The 16,206-nt window shown below is 67.0% G+C and overlaps 1 protein-coding gene across 1 annotated transcript in view; it reads left to right on the forward strand.

Moving 5' to 3' along the window:
- The first annotated feature begins 489 nt into the window (after positions 1 to 489).
- Positions 490 to 16,206, forward strand: part of NEURL4 (neuralized E3 ubiquitin protein ligase 4) — a 37,250-nt gene continuing 21,533 nt past the window's right edge. Inside the window, 9 exon segments of the mRNA XM_087777768.1 lie at positions 490 to 764; positions 4,186 to 4,582; positions 6,872 to 6,952; positions 7,620 to 7,804; positions 8,672 to 8,783; positions 8,889 to 8,977; positions 10,201 to 10,273; positions 11,657 to 11,945; positions 14,014 to 14,195. Of these exon segments, the coding sequence (XP_087633894.1) occupies positions 558 to 764; positions 4,186 to 4,582; positions 6,872 to 6,952; positions 7,620 to 7,804; positions 8,672 to 8,783; positions 8,889 to 8,977; positions 10,201 to 10,273; positions 11,657 to 11,945; positions 14,014 to 14,195 (1,615 nt within the window). The 5' untranslated portion in view covers positions 490 to 557.

Here is a 16,206-nt window from a genome sequence, read left to right on the forward strand (position 1 = left end):
GTGTAATAACTCATTAATTACACGCTAACAGCTACCAGTACCTTGTAAACGCTTTGTTTCAGCTATTAATGAGCTCCCAGCGCTAATTACCCCCCTCCAGGCCGCGGCAGCCCCGTAATTAGCGCAGCTTCGTTACCGGGGATTAATTAGCGGCGGGACCGCCGCGTTGCCAGGCTGGGCCCCGTCTCCATGGCAACCGTTGCTGGGACGTCAAGGGGCCGGCCAGCGCGACGGTGCCGTAAAAGCGACTCGGGGGAAGGTCGCCACGCTGCCGTAAAGAGTTGCGAAAGGGCGTTAGGGCGAGGCGGGGGGAGGGGAGAGGGGGAGAGAAGCGGGGGAGGGGATGGGGGTCGCGGGGGGAGGGCACAGGAGGGCGGCGGGGGGGGGGAAACCCCGGAGGAACGCGGCGGAAAAAGGGGTTAAACAGGGCGTCGCGCCACTCCGCCGTCGAGCGCTTGGCGTCGCGCAACGTCGCGAAACGTCGTAAAAGCGTCGTAAAAGCCTATGAAGAGTAGGGAGGGGAGGCCCGCCGGTACCGTGGAGCTCGGTGGAGCGCGATGGCGGCGCCGGGCCCCGGCGGGGCGGGCGGGGGCCCGGGGGGGCCCGGGGAGCTGCACCCCCGGACCGGGAAGCTGGTGTCGTTGTCGCAGGGTGGTCGGAGCGCGGCCCGGGCCCAACCGGGGCAGGAATTTAATCACGGACTGGTGTTGAGTCGCGATCCGCTGCGACCCGGCCGCGTCTTCACCGTCCGCATCGATAGGAAGGTGGGGGGGGGGCGCTGGGAGGGGACTGGGAGGCGCTGGGAGGGGACGGAGGGGACTGGGAGGTGCTGGGAGGGACTGGAGAAGGGGACTGGGAGGACTGGGGTTAACCGGGAAGACTGGGGAGGAGGGACTGGGGAAGGGGACTGGGAGGACTGGGGTTAACTGGGAAGACTGGGGAAGGGGGACTGGGGAAAGGGACTGGGAGGACTGGGGTTAACTGGGAAGACTGGGGAAAGGGACTGGGAGGACTGGGGTTAACCGGGAAGACTGGGGAGGAGGGACTGGGGAAGGGGACTGGGAGGACTGGGGTTAACTGGGAAGACTGGGGAAGGGGGACTGGGGAAAGGGACTGGGAGGACTGGGGTTAACTGGGAAGACTGGGGAAAGGGACTGGGAGGACTGGGGTTAACCGGGAAGACTGGGGAGGAGGGCCTGGGGAAGGGGACTGGGAGGACTGGGGTTAACCGGGAAGACTGGGGAGGAGGGACTGGGGAAGGGGACTGGGAGGACTGGGGTTAACTGGGAAGACTGGGGAAGGGGGACTGGGGAAAGGGACTGGGAGGACTGGGGTTAACTGGGAAGACTGGGGAGGAGGGACTGGGGAAAGGGACTGGGAGGACTGGGGTTAACCGGGAAGACTGGGGAGGAGGGACTGGGGAAGGGGACTGGGAGGACTGGGGTTAACCGGGAAGACTGGGGAGGAGGGACTGGGGAAGGGGACTGGGAGGACTGGGGTTAACTGGGAAGACTGGGGAAGGGGGACTGGGGAAAGGGACTGGGAGGACTGGGGTTAACTGGGAAGACTGGGGAAAGGGACTGGGAGGACTGGGGTTAACTGGGAAGACTGGGGAGGAGGGACTGGGGAAGGGGACTGGGAGGACTGGGGTTAACCGGGAAGACTGGGGAGGAGGGACTGGGGAAGGGGACTGGGAGGACTGGGGTTAACTGGGAAGACTGGGGAAGGGGGACTGGGGAAAGGGACTGGGAGGACTGGGGTTAACTGGGAAGACTGGGGAAAGGGACTGGGAGGACTGGGGTTAACTGGGAAGACTGGGGAAAGGGACTGGGAGGACTGGGGTTAACTGGGAAGACTGGGGAAGGGGGACGGGGGTTAACTGGGAAGACTGGGGAAAGGGGACGGGGGTTAACTGGGAAGGCTGGGGAAGGGGGGCTGGGGTAACTGGGAGGACTGGGGAAGGGACCTGGGAGGGCTGGGGTTACCTGGGAGGACTGGGGAAAGGGGACTGGGGGAGACTGGGGAAGAGGGTACTGGGATAACTGGGACAGCTGGGGCAGATTGGAGAAGGGGACTGGGAGGACTGGGGAAGGGAGACTAGGGTTAACTGGGAAGACTGGGGAAGAAGACTGAGGGGACTAAGGAAACTGGGAAAGGAGGCTGGGAGGACTGGGGTTCACTGGGAGGACTGGGGAAGGGGGCTGGGGGGGACCCCTGAACCCCCATTTTCCCCATTTCCCCACACCAGGGCCCCCCTGAACCCCCCATTTCCCCCCCATTCCCCCCCAGGGACCCCCCTCCCCCCCTCAGACCCCCATTTCCCCCCATTCCCCCCAGGGACCCCCATTTCCCCCCCCCATTTCCCCATCAGGGCCCCCCAAACCCCCATTTCCCCCATCAGGGACCCCCTGAACCCCCCATTTCCCCCCCATTCCCCCCCAGGGACCCCCCTCAGACCCCCTGAGCCCCCATTTCCCCCATCAGGGCCCCCCTGAACCCCCCGTTCCCCCCATTTCCCCCATCATGAACCCCCTGAACCCCCCATTTCCCCCCATTCCCCCCAGGGACCCCCCTCCCCCCCTCAGACCCCCATTTCCCCCATTTCCCCATCAGGGCCCCCCCAAACCCCCATTTCCCCCATCAGGAACCTCCTGAACCCCCATTTTCCCCCTTTCCCCACACCAGGGCCCCCTGAACCCCCCATTCCCCCTCGTTTCCCCATCAGGGACCCCCATTTCCCCCTCTCCCCCCATTAGGGACCCCCATTCCCCCATCAGAGCCCCCTGAACCCCCCATTCCCCCCATTTCCCCATCAGGGAGCCCCTGAACCCCCATTTCCCCTCCATTTCCCCATCAGGGCCCCCCTTAACCCCCCGTTCCCCCCATTTCCCCCATCATGAACCCCCTGAACCCCCATTTCCCCCCATTCCCCCCAGGGACCCCCCCCTCCCCCTCAGACCCCCATTTCCCCCCATTTCCCCATCAGGGCCCCTCTGAACCCCCTCATTTCCCCCATCAGGGCCCCCTGAACCCCCTGTTCCCCCCCATTTCCCCCATCAGGGACCCCCTGAACCCCCATTTCCCCCATTCCCCCTCAGGGACCCCCCCAGACCCCCTGAACCCCCATTTCCCCCTCAGGGACCCCCATTTCCCCTTGCTTTCCACATCAGAGACCCCCCTAATCCCCCCATTTTCCCCTTAAACCCCCATTTCCCCCCATTCCCCCCAGGGACCCCCCCCCCCCTCAGACCCCCTGAGCCCCCATTTCCCCCATCAGGGCCCCCCTGAACCCCCTGTTCCCCCCCATTTCCCCCATCAGGGCCCCCTGAACCCCCATTTCCCCCATTCCCCCTCAGGGACCCCCCAGACCCCCTGAACCCCCATTTCCCCCTCAGGGACCCCCATTTCCCCTTGCTTTCCACATCAGAGACCCCCTAATCCCCCCATTTTCCCCTTAAACCCCCATTTCCCCCCATTCCCCCAGGGACCCCCCCTCCCCCCCTCAGACCCCCTGAGCCCCCATTTCCCCCATCAGGGCCCCCTGAACCCCCGTTCCCCCCCATTTCCCCCATCAGGGCCCCCTGAACCCCCTGTTCCCCCCATTTCCCCCATCAGGGCCCCCTGAACCCCCTGTTCCCCCCATTTCCCCCATCAGGGCCCCCTGAACCCCCATTTCCCCCCCATTCCCCCTCAGGGACCCCCCCCAGACCCCCTGAACCCCCATTTCCCCCATCAGGGCCCCCCTGAACCCCCATTTCCCCCATTCCCCCCAGGGACCCCCCTTCCCCCTCAGACCCCCTGAACCCCCCATTTCCCCCATCAGGGCCCCCCTGAACCCCCCATTTTCCCCCATTTCCCCCATCAGGGACCCCCTGAACCCCCATTTCCCCCATTCCCCCCAGAGACCCCCCTCAGGGCCTCCCTGAACCCCATTTCCCCCATTTCCCCCCAGAGATCAGGGCCTCCCTGAACCCCCCATTTCCCCCATCAGACCCCCTGAACCCCCCATTTTCCCCCATTTCCCCCATCAGGGCCCCCCGAACCCCCTCATTCCCCCCAGGGACCCCCTCAGACCCCCTGAACCCCCCATTTCCCCCATCAGGGACCCCCATTCCCCTCCTTACCCCCCTTTTTCTCCATCAAAGCCCCCCTTTAACCCTTTTTTTCCCCCTTTCCTTTTTCCAGGTGAACTCCTGGAGCGGCTCCATCGAGGTGGGGGTGACGGCGCTGGATCCGGCCGAACTGGATTTTCCCAGCAGCGCTACCGGGCTCCGCGGCGGTTCATGGGTCGTCTCCGGTTGTTCCGTTCTTCGCGACGGTCGTTCCTTACGTGAAGATTTTGGGCCGGATTTAGATGCTTTAGGGGAAGGAGATCGAGTTGGGGTTCAAGCGACTCCCGGGGGGGAATTACGACTTTGGGTGAACGGGAGGGACTGGGGGGTGGCGGCGGCCGGGCTCCCTCCCCGCGTTTGGGCGGTGGTGGATCTTTATGGGAAATGTACCCAGGTTACCGTCGTCCCACCCGAGGTGGCTGGACCCCCCCCGGCCCCCCCTTTACCGCCGGTACCCACCCCCCTGCCGGGTAATTGGGGAGGGGGGGGATTTGGGGGCAGGGAGGGGGGATTTGGGGGGCCGGGGGTGATGGGGAGGGGGGATTTGGGGGCAGGGAGGGGGGATTTGGGGGCTGGGGGTGATGGGGAGGGGGATTTGGGGGCAGGGAGGGGGGATTTGGGGGGCTGGGGGTGATGGGGAGGGGGGATTGGGGGCAGGGAGGGGGGATTTGGGGGGCTGGGGGTGATGGGGAGGGGGCATTGGGGGCAGGGAGGGGGGATTTGGGGGGCTGGGGGTGATGGGGAGGGGGATTTGGGGGCAGGGAGGGGGGATTTGGGGGGCTGGGGGTGATGGGGAGGGGGCTTTGGGGGCGGGGAGGGGGGGATTTGGGGGGCTGGGGGTGATGGGGAGGGGGATTGGGGGCAGGGAGGGGGGATTTGGGGGGCTGGGGGTGATGGGGAGGGGGATTTGGGGGCAGGGAGGGGGGATTTGGGGGGCTGGGGGTGATGGGGAGGGGGGATTTGGGGGCAGGGAGGGGGGATTTGGGGGGCTGGGGGTGATGGGGAGGGGGATTTGGGGGCAGGGAGGGGGGATTTGGGGGGCTGGGGGTGATGGGGAGGGGGGATTGGGGGCAGGGAGGGGGGATTTGGGGGGCTGGGGGTGATGGGGAGGGGGATTTGGGGGCAGGGAGGGGGGATTTGGGGGGCTGGGGGTGATGGGGAGGGGGGATTGGGGGCAGGGAGGGGGGATTTGGGGGGCTGGGGGTGATGGGGAGGGGGATTTGGGGGCAGGGAGGGGGGATTTGGGGGGCTGGGGGTGATGGGGAGGGGGATTTGGGGGCAGGGAGGGGGGATTTGGGGGGCTGGGGGTGATGGGGAGGGGGGATTGGGGGCAGGGAGGGGGGATTTGGGGGGCTGGGGGTGATGGGGAGGGGGATTTGGGGGCAGGGAGGGGGATTTGGGGGGCTGGGGGTGATGGGGAGGGGGATTTGGGGGCAGGGAGGGGGGATTTGGGGGGCTGGGGGTGATGGGGAGGGGGATTTGGGGGCAGGGAGGGGGGATTTGGGGGGCTGGGGGTGATGGGGAGGGGGGATTGGGGGCAGGGAGGGGGGATTTGGGGGGCTGGGGGTGATGGGGAGGGGGGATTGGGGGCAGGGAGGGGGGATTTGGGGGCTGGGGGTGATGGGGAGGGGGGATTGGGGGCAGGGAGGGGGGATTTGGGGGGCTGGGGGTGATGGGGAGGGGGATTGGGGGCAGGGAGGGGGGATTTGGGGGGCTGGGGGTGATGGGGAGGGGGGATTGGGGGCAGGGAGGGGGGATTTGGGGGGCTGGGGGTGATGGGGAGGGGGATTTGGGGGCAGGGAGGGGGGATTTGGGGGGCTGGGGGTGATGGGGAGGGGGATTGGGGGCAGGGAGGGGGGATTTGGGGGGCTGGGGGTGATGGGGAGGGGGGATTTGGGGGCAGGGAGGGGGGATTTGGGGGGCTGGGGGTGATGGGGAGGGGGATTTGGGGGGCTGGGGACATGGGGAGGGGGTTTGGGGGTCCTGGGGATACTGGGAGCACTGGGGTGGGTACTGGGTGGGTTACTGGGAGCACTGGGAGGGTACAGGGGGGCATTACTGGGAGCACTGGAGGGCACTGGGGTTATTGGGGGGCCTTACTGGGACCACTGGAGGGTACTGAGGTCATTACTGGGAGCACTGGGGTTATTGGGGGGTGCTACTGGGAGCACTGGAGGGTACTGAGGTCATTACTGGGAGCACTGGGGTTATTGGGGGGTGCTACTGGGAGCACTGGAGGGTACTGGGGTGGTTACTGGGAGCACTGGGGTCATTGGGGACGTTATTGGAGGCACTGGGGTGGTTACTGGGAGCACTGGGGTTACAGGGGGGTACTGGGGTGGTTACTGGGAGCACTGGGGTTACTGGGTGGAGGTACTGGGGTTGTTACTGGGGTTACTGGGGGCGGTACTGGGAGGGTACTGGGTTGGTTACTGGGAGCACTGGGGTTACTGGGGTTGTTACTGGGAGCACTGGGGGTACTGGGTTGGTTACTGGGAGCGCTGGCGTGGGTACTGCGATTGTTACTGGGAGCACTGAGGTTACTGGCGATGGTACTGGGAGCACTGGGGTGACTGGTGGGGGTACTGGGATGGTTACTGGAAGGACTAGGGTTACTGGGGAGGGTACTGGGAGGGTACTGGGTTGGTTACTGGGGTCACTGGGGGCGTACTGGGTTGGTTACTAGGAGCACTGGGGTTACTGGGGGTGGTACTGGGATGGTTACTGGGAGCACTGGGGTGACTGGTGCCCCCCCTCAGCGCTGCCCCCCGCCCCGGCCCCGCCCCGCGCCCAGCCCCGCCCCGACAAGTTCCCCGACAGCCTCGACCCCCCCGAGGGTGGTGAGTGACAGGGGGCGGGGCCTGGGGCTGGTGGGCGGGGCCTGGGGTGGACGGGCGTGGCCAGTCCTAGGGGTGGGGGCAGCAGGTGGGTGGGGCTCTGAGGGGGTGGGGCCATCCCGGGGGGGGCGGAGCCTTTGCCATCCCCACCCATGGCTCTCCCAAGTGGGTGGAGCCTCTCAAAGGGGCGTGGTCTTCCAGGGTGGGCGGGGCTTAACCGGTTGGGGTGGGACCTATTGGTGGGCGTGGCCAGCCCAACCCATGCCTTTTAATGGAGCTGTGGCTGAGTGCCTTCTGTCCCGATGGGGGCGTGGCTTGTCCCGATGGGGGCGTGGCTTGTCCAATAAGGGGTGTGGTTTCTCCGGGGGGCGTGTCACAGGGGGCGGAGCTTTCCCCTTATTTATTTCCCTAAAGCACCCGATTAATAGATATTTTAATGGGTGTGGCTGTTTTGCAGGTGGGGCTTGTTTTAAGGGGGTGTGGTCTCTCCAAGGGGGTGTGGCCTCTCCGGGGGGGCGTGGCCCACCTCAGTGGGCGGAGCTTTCCCCAGTCATTAGCCATGATGGATAGGTCTGTGGAGGGGTGGGGGTGGCTTTAGGATGGCGTGTCCCCTCCCGGGGGGGCGTGTCCCCCGAAGGAGGGGCGTGGCCTCACCAGCCCCACCCCGCAGGCGCGGCGTGGGCGGGTCCCGGCGCGGCGCTGTCCAATGAGGCGCTGCTGTTCCACGAGAAGTGCGGGGCCCTCATCAAGCTGAGCAATGGGCACAAGACGGCCGAGCGCCGGCGGCCGCTGGACGAGTTCAACAACGGCGTCGTCCTCACCAACCGGCCCCTGCGCGACGGGGAGATGTTCGAGGTGCCGGGGGGGCGGGGGGGCGTCCGGGGGGTCCTGGGGGGGGGATTTGGGGGGTCCTGGGGGGGGCTGGGGGGTCCTGGGGGGGCTTTGGGGGGAGGTTGGGGGGTCCTGGGGGGGCTTGGGGGTCCTGGGGGGATTTGGGGGGTCCTTTGGGGGGGATTTGGGGGGGCTTTGGGGGTCCTGGGGGGCTTGGGGGTCCTGGGGGGATTTGGGGGGCTTTGGGGGTCCTGGGGGGATTTGGGGGGCTTGGGGGGTCCTGGGGGGCTTGGAGGGTCCTGGGGGGATTTGGGGAGGGCTTGGGGGGTCCTGGGGGGCTTGGGGGGTCCTGGGGGGGCTTTGGGGGGGTTGGGGGGTCCTGGGGGGGCTTTGGGGGGAGGTTGGGGGGTCCTGGGGTGCTTTGGGGGTCCTGGGGGGATTTGGGGGGAGGTTGGGGGGTCCTGGGGGGGCTTTGGGGGGAGGTTGGGGGGTCCTGGGGGGGATTTGGGGAGGGGTTGGGGGGTCCTGGGGGGCTTGGGGGGTCTTGGGGGGATTTGGGGGGGTTGGGGGGTCCTGGGGGGCTTGGGGCATCCTGGGGGGGGATTTGGGGAGGGGTTGGGGGGTCCTGGGGGGCTTTGGGGGTCCTGGGGGGGTTGGGGGGTCCTGGGGGGATTTGGGGGAAGGATGGGGGGTCCTGGGGGGTGTTGCGGGGTTGTGGGGGGTCTTGGGGAGACCATTGAGGACCTGAGGGTCCCTTGAGGACATTTTGGGGGTCCTGGGAGCAAAGGGGGGCTCCCACAGGGTCCGGGGGGCGGGCTGTGGAGCTTCGGGGGGGGGGGGTTTTGGGGGGCTGCAGGGGGGTTTTGGGGGTCCCTGATCCCCCCCCCCCAGATCCGTATCGATAAATTGGTGGACAAATGGTCGGGGTCCATCGAGATCGGGGTGACGGCGCACAACCCCAACAGCCTGGAGTACCCCGCTACCATGACCAACCTCCGCTCCGGTGAGGTGTCCTCCACCCCCCCACCCCCCCCCCCAAAATATTGGGGTCCCCCTCCCCCCAAAATGTCGGGGTCCCCCCTAAAATCTCGGGTCCCCCCCCCCCCAGGCACCATCATGATGAGCGGCTGCGGGATCTTGACCAATGGGAAGGGGACGCGGCGCGAATATTGCGAGTTCAGCCTCGACGAGCTGCAGGTGACCCCCCCCTCCCCCCTCCCAGGGGCCCCCCAAAATCGGGGGGACCCCCCCCCCAGGACCCCCAGACCCCCAAACCCCCTCGGGGCCCCCCAAAATTGGAGAGACGCCGCCCCCCCCCCCCCCCAAATCTTTCCTGGGGCACCTAAAATCAGGAGATGTGCTGCTTTGGGACCCCCCCCCGCCCCAGGGCACCCCAAAATCAGGGGGACCCCCTCGACCCCCCCCCCAAGACAACCCTAGACCCCATCAGGGCCCCCCAAAATTGGAGATAACCCCCCAGGAGCCCCAAAATTGGGAGGGGCCCCCCAGGACCCCCAAATCTCCCTGGGACCCCCCAAAATTGAGTGGACCCCCCGGGACCCCAAATCTCCCTGGGGCCCCCCCAAAATTGAGAGGACCCCCCCGGGACCCCCAAATCTCCCTGGGCCCCCCCCAAAATTGGGAGGACCCCCCCCAGGACCCCCTAAATCTCCCTGGGCCCCCCCCCAAAATTGGGAGCACCCCCCAGGACCCCCCAAATCTCCCTGGGGCCCCCCAAATCGGGAGGACCCCCCCAGGACCCCCAAAATTGGGAGGACCCCCCCCAGGACCCCCCAAATCTCCCTGGGCCCCCCAAATCGGGAGGACCCCCCAGGACCCCCAAAATTGGGAGGACCCCCCCCGGGACCCCCCCAAATCTCCCTGGCCCCCCCAAAATTGAGAGCACCCCCCCAGGGGCCCCCAAATCTCCTTGGGGCCCCCCCAAAATTGAGAGGACCCCCCCGGGACCCCCCAAATCTCCCTGGGCCCCCCCCAAAATTGGGAGCACCCCCCGGGACCCCCAAAATTGGGAGGACCCCCCAGGACCCCCTAAATCTCCCTGGGCCCCCCCCAAAATTGGGAGCACCCCCCAGGACCCCCCAAATCGGGAGGACCCCCCAGGACCCCCAAAATTGGGAGGACCCCCCCGGGACCCCCCAAATCTCCCTGGGGCCCCCCAAAATCGGGAGGACCCCCCCTAATCTCCCCCCCCCCCGGACCCCCAACGTCCCCCAGTGTCCCCTGTTGGGGTTTGGGGGGGTCCCAGTGATGTCACCACCCCCCCGCTTGTTTTGGGGGGGTCCCACTGATGCCCCCCCCCCCCTTGAGGACACCCCAGGGGGTTTGGGGGGGCTCCCCCCCCCTCCCAGATTTGGGGGGACCCCATTGTCACCCGTGTCCCCCCCCGTTGTCACCCGCAGGAAGGGGACCACATCGGGCTGACGAGGAAGGCCAACAACGCGCTCCACTTCTACATCAACGGCATCGACCAAGGTGGGGGACACGGGGACACCCCGAGGGGACACGGGGGGGTCCCCACAGCGGAGGGGACACGGGGACCCCGAGGTGGCTCCTGGGGACGTCCCCATCCCTGGGGTGTCCCCCCCGTTGTCACCCCATGGCTGGGAGGGGACACGGGGACCCCGAGGTGGCTCTTGGGGACGTCCCCGTCCATGAGATGTCCCCCCCGTTGTCACCCCATGGCCTTGAGGGACCCCAAAGTGGCTCTTGGGGACGTCCCCGTCCATGAGGTGTCCCCCACGTTGTCACCCCATGGCTGGGAGGGGACACGGGGACCCCAAAATGGCTCCTGGGGACGTCCCCATCCTTGGGGTGTCCCCCACGTTGTCACCCCATGGCTGGGAGGGGACACGGGGACCCCGAGGTGGCTCCTGGGGACGTCCCCATCCATGAGGTGTCCCCCCCGTTGTCACCCCATGGCTGGGAGGGGACACGGGGACCCCGAGGTGGCTCTTGGGGACGTCCCCATCCATGGGGTGTCCCCCACGTTGTCACCCCATGGCCTTGAGGGACCCCAAAGTGGCTCTTGGGGACGTCCCCATCCATGAGGTGTCCCCCCCGTTGTCACCCCATGGCTGGGAGGGGACACGGGGACCCCGAGGTGGCTCCTGGGGACGTCCCCATCCATGGGGTGTCCCCCCCGTTGTCACCCCATGGCTGGGAGGGGACACGGGGACCCCGAGGTGGCTCCTGGGGACGTCCCCATCCCTGGGGTGTCCCCCACGTTGTCACCCCATGGCCTTGAGGGACCCCAAAGTGGCTCTTGGGGACGTCCCCGTCCATGAGGTGTCCCCCACGTTGTCACCCCATGGCTGGGAGGGGACACGGGGACCCCGAGGTGGGTCCTGGGGACGTCCCCATCCCTGGGGTGTCCCCCACGTTGTCACCCCATGGCTGGGAGGGGACACGGGGACCCCGAGGTGGCTCCTGGGGACGTCCCCATCCCTGGGGTGTCCCCCACGTTGTCACCCCATGGCTGGGAGGGGACACGGGGACCCCGAGGTGGCTCCTGGGGACGTCCCCATCCCTGGGGTGTCCCCCACGTTGTCACCCCATGGCTGGGAGGGGACACGGGGACCCCGAGGTGGCTCTTGGGGACGTCCCCATCCCTGGGGTGTCCCCCACGTTGTCACCCCATGGCCTTGAGGGACCCCAAAGTGGCTCTTGGGGACGTCCCCATCCATGAGGTGTCCCCCACGTTGTCACCCCATGGCTGGGAGGGGACACGGGGACCCCGAGGTGGCTCCTGGGGACGTCCCCATCCTTGGGGTGTCCCCCACGTTGACACCCCATGAACTTGAGGGGACCGGGGTGTCCCCAGCGTGGCTGTGGTGACGTCCCTGTCCCCGTCCCCAGGGGTGGCAACGACGCTGACTCCGTTGGTGGTCTACGGGGTGGTGGACCTCTACGGGATGGCGGTGAAGGTGACCATCGTCCACAACCACAACCACAGCGACCGCCTACGCCGCAACAACGCCATCCTGCGGGCGTTGTCACCCGAGGGTGGCCGTCGTCCCCCCGCGTCCCCTCAGCCCCCCGCCGGGCCACCCGCCGGGCCACCCCCGCCCCCCCGCCTCCTCTTCCACCCCAACTGCGGGCAGAAGGCGGCCGTCGTCAACGAGGGACGGACGGCGCTGCGGCCGCAGTGAGGGACGCGGGGGGGACACGGGGGGACACGGGGGGACACGGGGGGGACACGGGGGGGACACGGGGGGGGGGGGGGAGATGGTTTTGTGGTCACAGGGAGCGACCGTGGGTCCTCTGATGCGATGGGTCCATCCCTGGTGTCCCCATCCCTGGTGTCCCCATCCCTGGTGTCCCCATTGACGTCGTGTCCCTGTGTCCCCATCCCTGGTGTCCCCACTGATGTCGTGTCCCTGGTGTCCCCATCCCTGGTGTCCCCATCCCTGGTGTCCCCATTGATGTCATGTCCCGGTGTCCCCATCCCTGGTGTCCCCATCCCTGGTGTCCCCATCCCTGGTGTCCCCATTGACATCGTGTCCTGGTGTCCCCATCCCTGGTGTCCCCACTGATGTCGTGTCCCTGTGTCCCCATCCCTGGTGTCCCCACTGACGTCATGTCCCGGTGTCCCCATCCCTGGTGTCCCCATTGATGTCATGTCCCAGTGTCCCCATCCCTGGTGTCCCCATCCCTGGTGTCCCCATTGACATCGTGTCCCGGCGTCCCCATCCCTGGTGTCCCCACTGATGTCGTGTCCCTGTGTCCCCATCCCTGGTGTCCCCATTGATGTCATGTCCCAGTGTCCCCATCCCTGGTGTCCCCATCCCTGGTGTCCCCATCCCTGGTGTCCCCATTGATGTCATGTCCTGGTGTCCCCATCCCTGGTGTCCCCATCTCTGGTGTCCCCATTGATGTCATGTCCCGGTGTCCCCATCCCTGGTGTCCCCACTGACGTCATGTCCCGGTGTCCCCATCCCTGGTGTCCCCATTGACGTCATGTCCTGGTGTCCCCATCCCTGGTGTCCCCATCCCTGGTGTCCCCATTGACGTCATGTCCCGGTGTCCCCATCCCTGGTGTCCCCATCCCTGGTGTCCCCATCCCTGGTGTCCCCACTGACGTCATGTCCTGGTGTCCCCATCCCTGGTGTCCCCATCCCTGGTGTCCCCACTGATGTCGTGTCCCTGGTGTCCCCATCCCTGGTGTCCCCATCCCTGGTGTCCCCATTGATGTCATGTCCCGGTGTCCCCATCCCCGGTGTCCCCATCCCTGGTGTCCCCACTGACGTCGTGTCCTGGTGTCCCCATCCCTGGTGTCCCCACTGATGTCGTGTCCCTGTGTCCCCATCCCTGGTGTCCCCACTGACGTCATGTCCCGGTGTCCCCATCCCTGGTGTCCCCATTGATGTCATGTCCCGGTGTCCCCATCCCTGGTGTCCCCATCCCTGGTGTCCCCATTGACATCGTGTCCTGGTGTCCCCATCCCTGGTGTCCCCATCTCTGGTGTCCCCATTGATGTCATGTCCCGGTGTCCCCATCCCTGGTGTCCCCATCCCTGGTGTCCCCATTGACATCGTGTCCCGGTGTCCCCATCCCTGGTGTCCCCACTGACGTCGTGTCCCTGTGTCCCCATCCCTGGTGTCCCCATCCCTGGTGTCCCCATCCCTGGTGTCCCCGTTGATGTCATGTCCCGGTGTCCCCATCCCCGGTGTCCCCATCCCCGGTGTCCCCATCCCTGGTGTCCCCGTTGATGTCATGTCCCGGTGTCCCCATCCCCGGTGTCCCCATCCCTGGTGTCCCCATTGATGTCATGTCCTCGTGTCCCCATCCCTGGTGTCCCCACTAACGTCATGTCCCTGGTGTCCCCATCCCCGGTGTCCCCATCCCTGGTGTCCCCACTGACGTCGTGTCCCTGTGTCCCCATCCCTGGTGTCCCCATCCCTGGTGTCCCCATCCCTGGTGTCCCCATTGACGTCATGTTTTGGTGTCCCCATCCCTGGTGTCCCCACTGACGTCATGTCCTGGTGTCCCCATCCCTGGTGTCCCCGTTGATGTCATGTCCCGGTGTCCCCATCCCTGGTGTCCCCATCCCTGGTGTCCCCACTGACGTCATGTCCTGGTGTCCCCATCCCTGGTGTCCCCGTTGACGTGATGACCCATCCCCGGTGTCCCTGCTGACGTCGTGTCCCCATGTCCCCGCCGGACCCATCCCTCGTCCCCTCGGTGTCCTGATGTCCCCGTGTCCCCGTCCCCAGCGCGACGGACGACTTCAACCACGGGGTGGTGCTCAGCGCCCGGGCGCTGCGGGACAACGAGCTCTTCCAGGTCCGCATCGACAAGATGGTGGACAAGTGGGCGGGGTCCATCGAGATCGGGGTGACCACGCACAACCCCGCCTACCTCCAGCTGCCCTCCACCATGACCAACCTGCGCTCAGGTGGGTCCCCAACGTCCCCGTGGGGTCCCCAACGTCTCCACGGGGTCCCCGTGGGGTCCCCAACATCTCCACGGGGTCTCCGTGGGGTCCCCAACGTCTCCGTGGGGTTTCCATGGGGTCCCCAACATCTCCATAGGGTCCCCAACATCTCCACAGGGTTCCCATGGGGTCCCCAACGTCTCCACGGGGTCCCCAACATCTCCACGGGGTCCCCGTGGGGTCCCCAACGTCTCCGTGGGGTCCCCAACATCTCCATGGGGTTTCCATGGGGTCCCCAACATCTCCATAGGGTCCCCAACATCTCCACAGGGTTCCCATGGGGTCCCCAACGTCTCCGTGGGGTCCCCAACATCTCCACGGGGTCCCCGTGGGGTCCCCAACATCTCCGTGGGGTTTCCATGGGGTCCCCAACGTCTCCACGGGGTCCCCAACATCTCCACGGGGTCCCCGTGGGGTCCCCAACGTCCCCGTGGGGTCCCCAACATCTCCATGGGGTTTCCATGGGGTCCCCAACATCTCCGTGGGGTCCCCAACGTCTCCACGGGGTCCCCAACATCTCCACGGGGTCTCCGTGGGGTCCCCAACGTCTCCGTGGGGTCCCCAACATCTCCATGGGGTCCCCATGGGGTCCTCAACGTCCCCATGGGGTCCCCAACGTCTCCACGGGGTCCCTGTGGGGTCCCCAACATCTCCATGGGGTCCCCAACATCTCCACGGGGTCCCCGTGGGGTCCCCAACGTCTCCGTGGGGTTTCCATGGGGTCCCCAACATCTCCATGGGGTCCCCAGCATCTCCACAGGGTCCCCATGGGGTCCTCAATGTCTCCACGGGGTCCCCAACATCTCCATGGGGTCCCTGTGGGGTCCCCAACATCTCCATGGGGTCCCCAACATCTCCACGGGGTCTCTGTGGGGTCCCCAACGTCTCTGTGGGGTCCCCAACATCTCCGTGGGGTTCCCAACGTCCCCATGGTGTCACCACCCCTGCCTACCTCCAGCTCTGCTCCACCATGACCCGCCCGTGCTCAGATGGGTCCCTGATGTCCCCAAGGGGTCCCCAACATCTCCACGGGGTCCCTACGAGGCTCCCACCCCCAGCCACCCCAGGGTGTCCCCAAGGTGTCCCCAGCCACCCCTGGGTGTCCTCAGGACATCTCAAACCACTCCCAGCATGTCCCCAGCCGCTCCTGGGTGTCCCCAAGGTGTCCCCAGCCACTCCTGGTGTCCCCAAGGTGTCCCCAGCCGCTCCTGGGTGTCCCCAGCCACCCCTGGGTGTCCCCAAGGTGTCCCCAGCCACTCCTGGTGTCCCCAAGGTGTCCCCAGCTGCTCCTGGGTGTCCCCAGCCACCCCTGGTTGTCCCCAAGGTGTCCCCAGCCACCCCTGCATGTCCCCAAGGTGTCCCCAGCCACTCCTGGGTGTCCCCAGCCACTCCTGGTGTCCCCAAGGTGTCCCCAGCCACCCCTGCATGTCCCCAAGGTGTCCCCAGCCACTCCTGGTGTCCCCAAGGTGTCCCCAGCCACTCCTGGGTGTCCCCAGCCACCCCTGGGTGTCCCCAAGGTGTCCCCAGCCACTCCTGGGTGTCCCCAGCCACCCCTGGGTGTCCCCAAGGTGTCCCCAGCCACCTTTGGGTGTCCCCAAGGTGTCCCCAGCCACCCCTGGGTGTCCCCAGCCACCTTTGGGTGTCCCCAAGGTGTCCCCAGCCACTCCTGGGTGTCCTCAGCCACCCCTGGGTGTCCCCAAGGTGTCCCCAGCCACTCCTGGGTGTCCCCAGCCACTCTTGGTGTCCCCAAGGTGTCCCCAGCTGCTCCTGGGTGTCCCCAGCCACCCCTGGGTGTCCCCAAGGTGTCCCCAGCCACCTTTGGGTGTCCCCAAGGTGTCCCCAGCCACCCCTGGGTGTCCCCAGCCACCTTTGGGTGTCCCCAAGGTGTCCCCAGCCACTCCTGGGTGTCCTCAGCCACCCCTGGGTGTCCCCAAGGTGTCCCCAGCCGCTCCTGGGTGTCCCCAGCCACTCC

Source organism: Nipponia nippon, unplaced genomic scaffold (assembly GCF_047370975.1).
Source record: "Nipponia nippon isolate SJK-2023a ecotype South Korea unplaced genomic scaffold, ASM4737097v1 scaffold_41, whole genome shotgun sequence".
NCBI lineage: Eukaryota > Metazoa > Chordata > Aves > Pelecaniformes > Threskiornithidae > Nipponia > Nipponia nippon.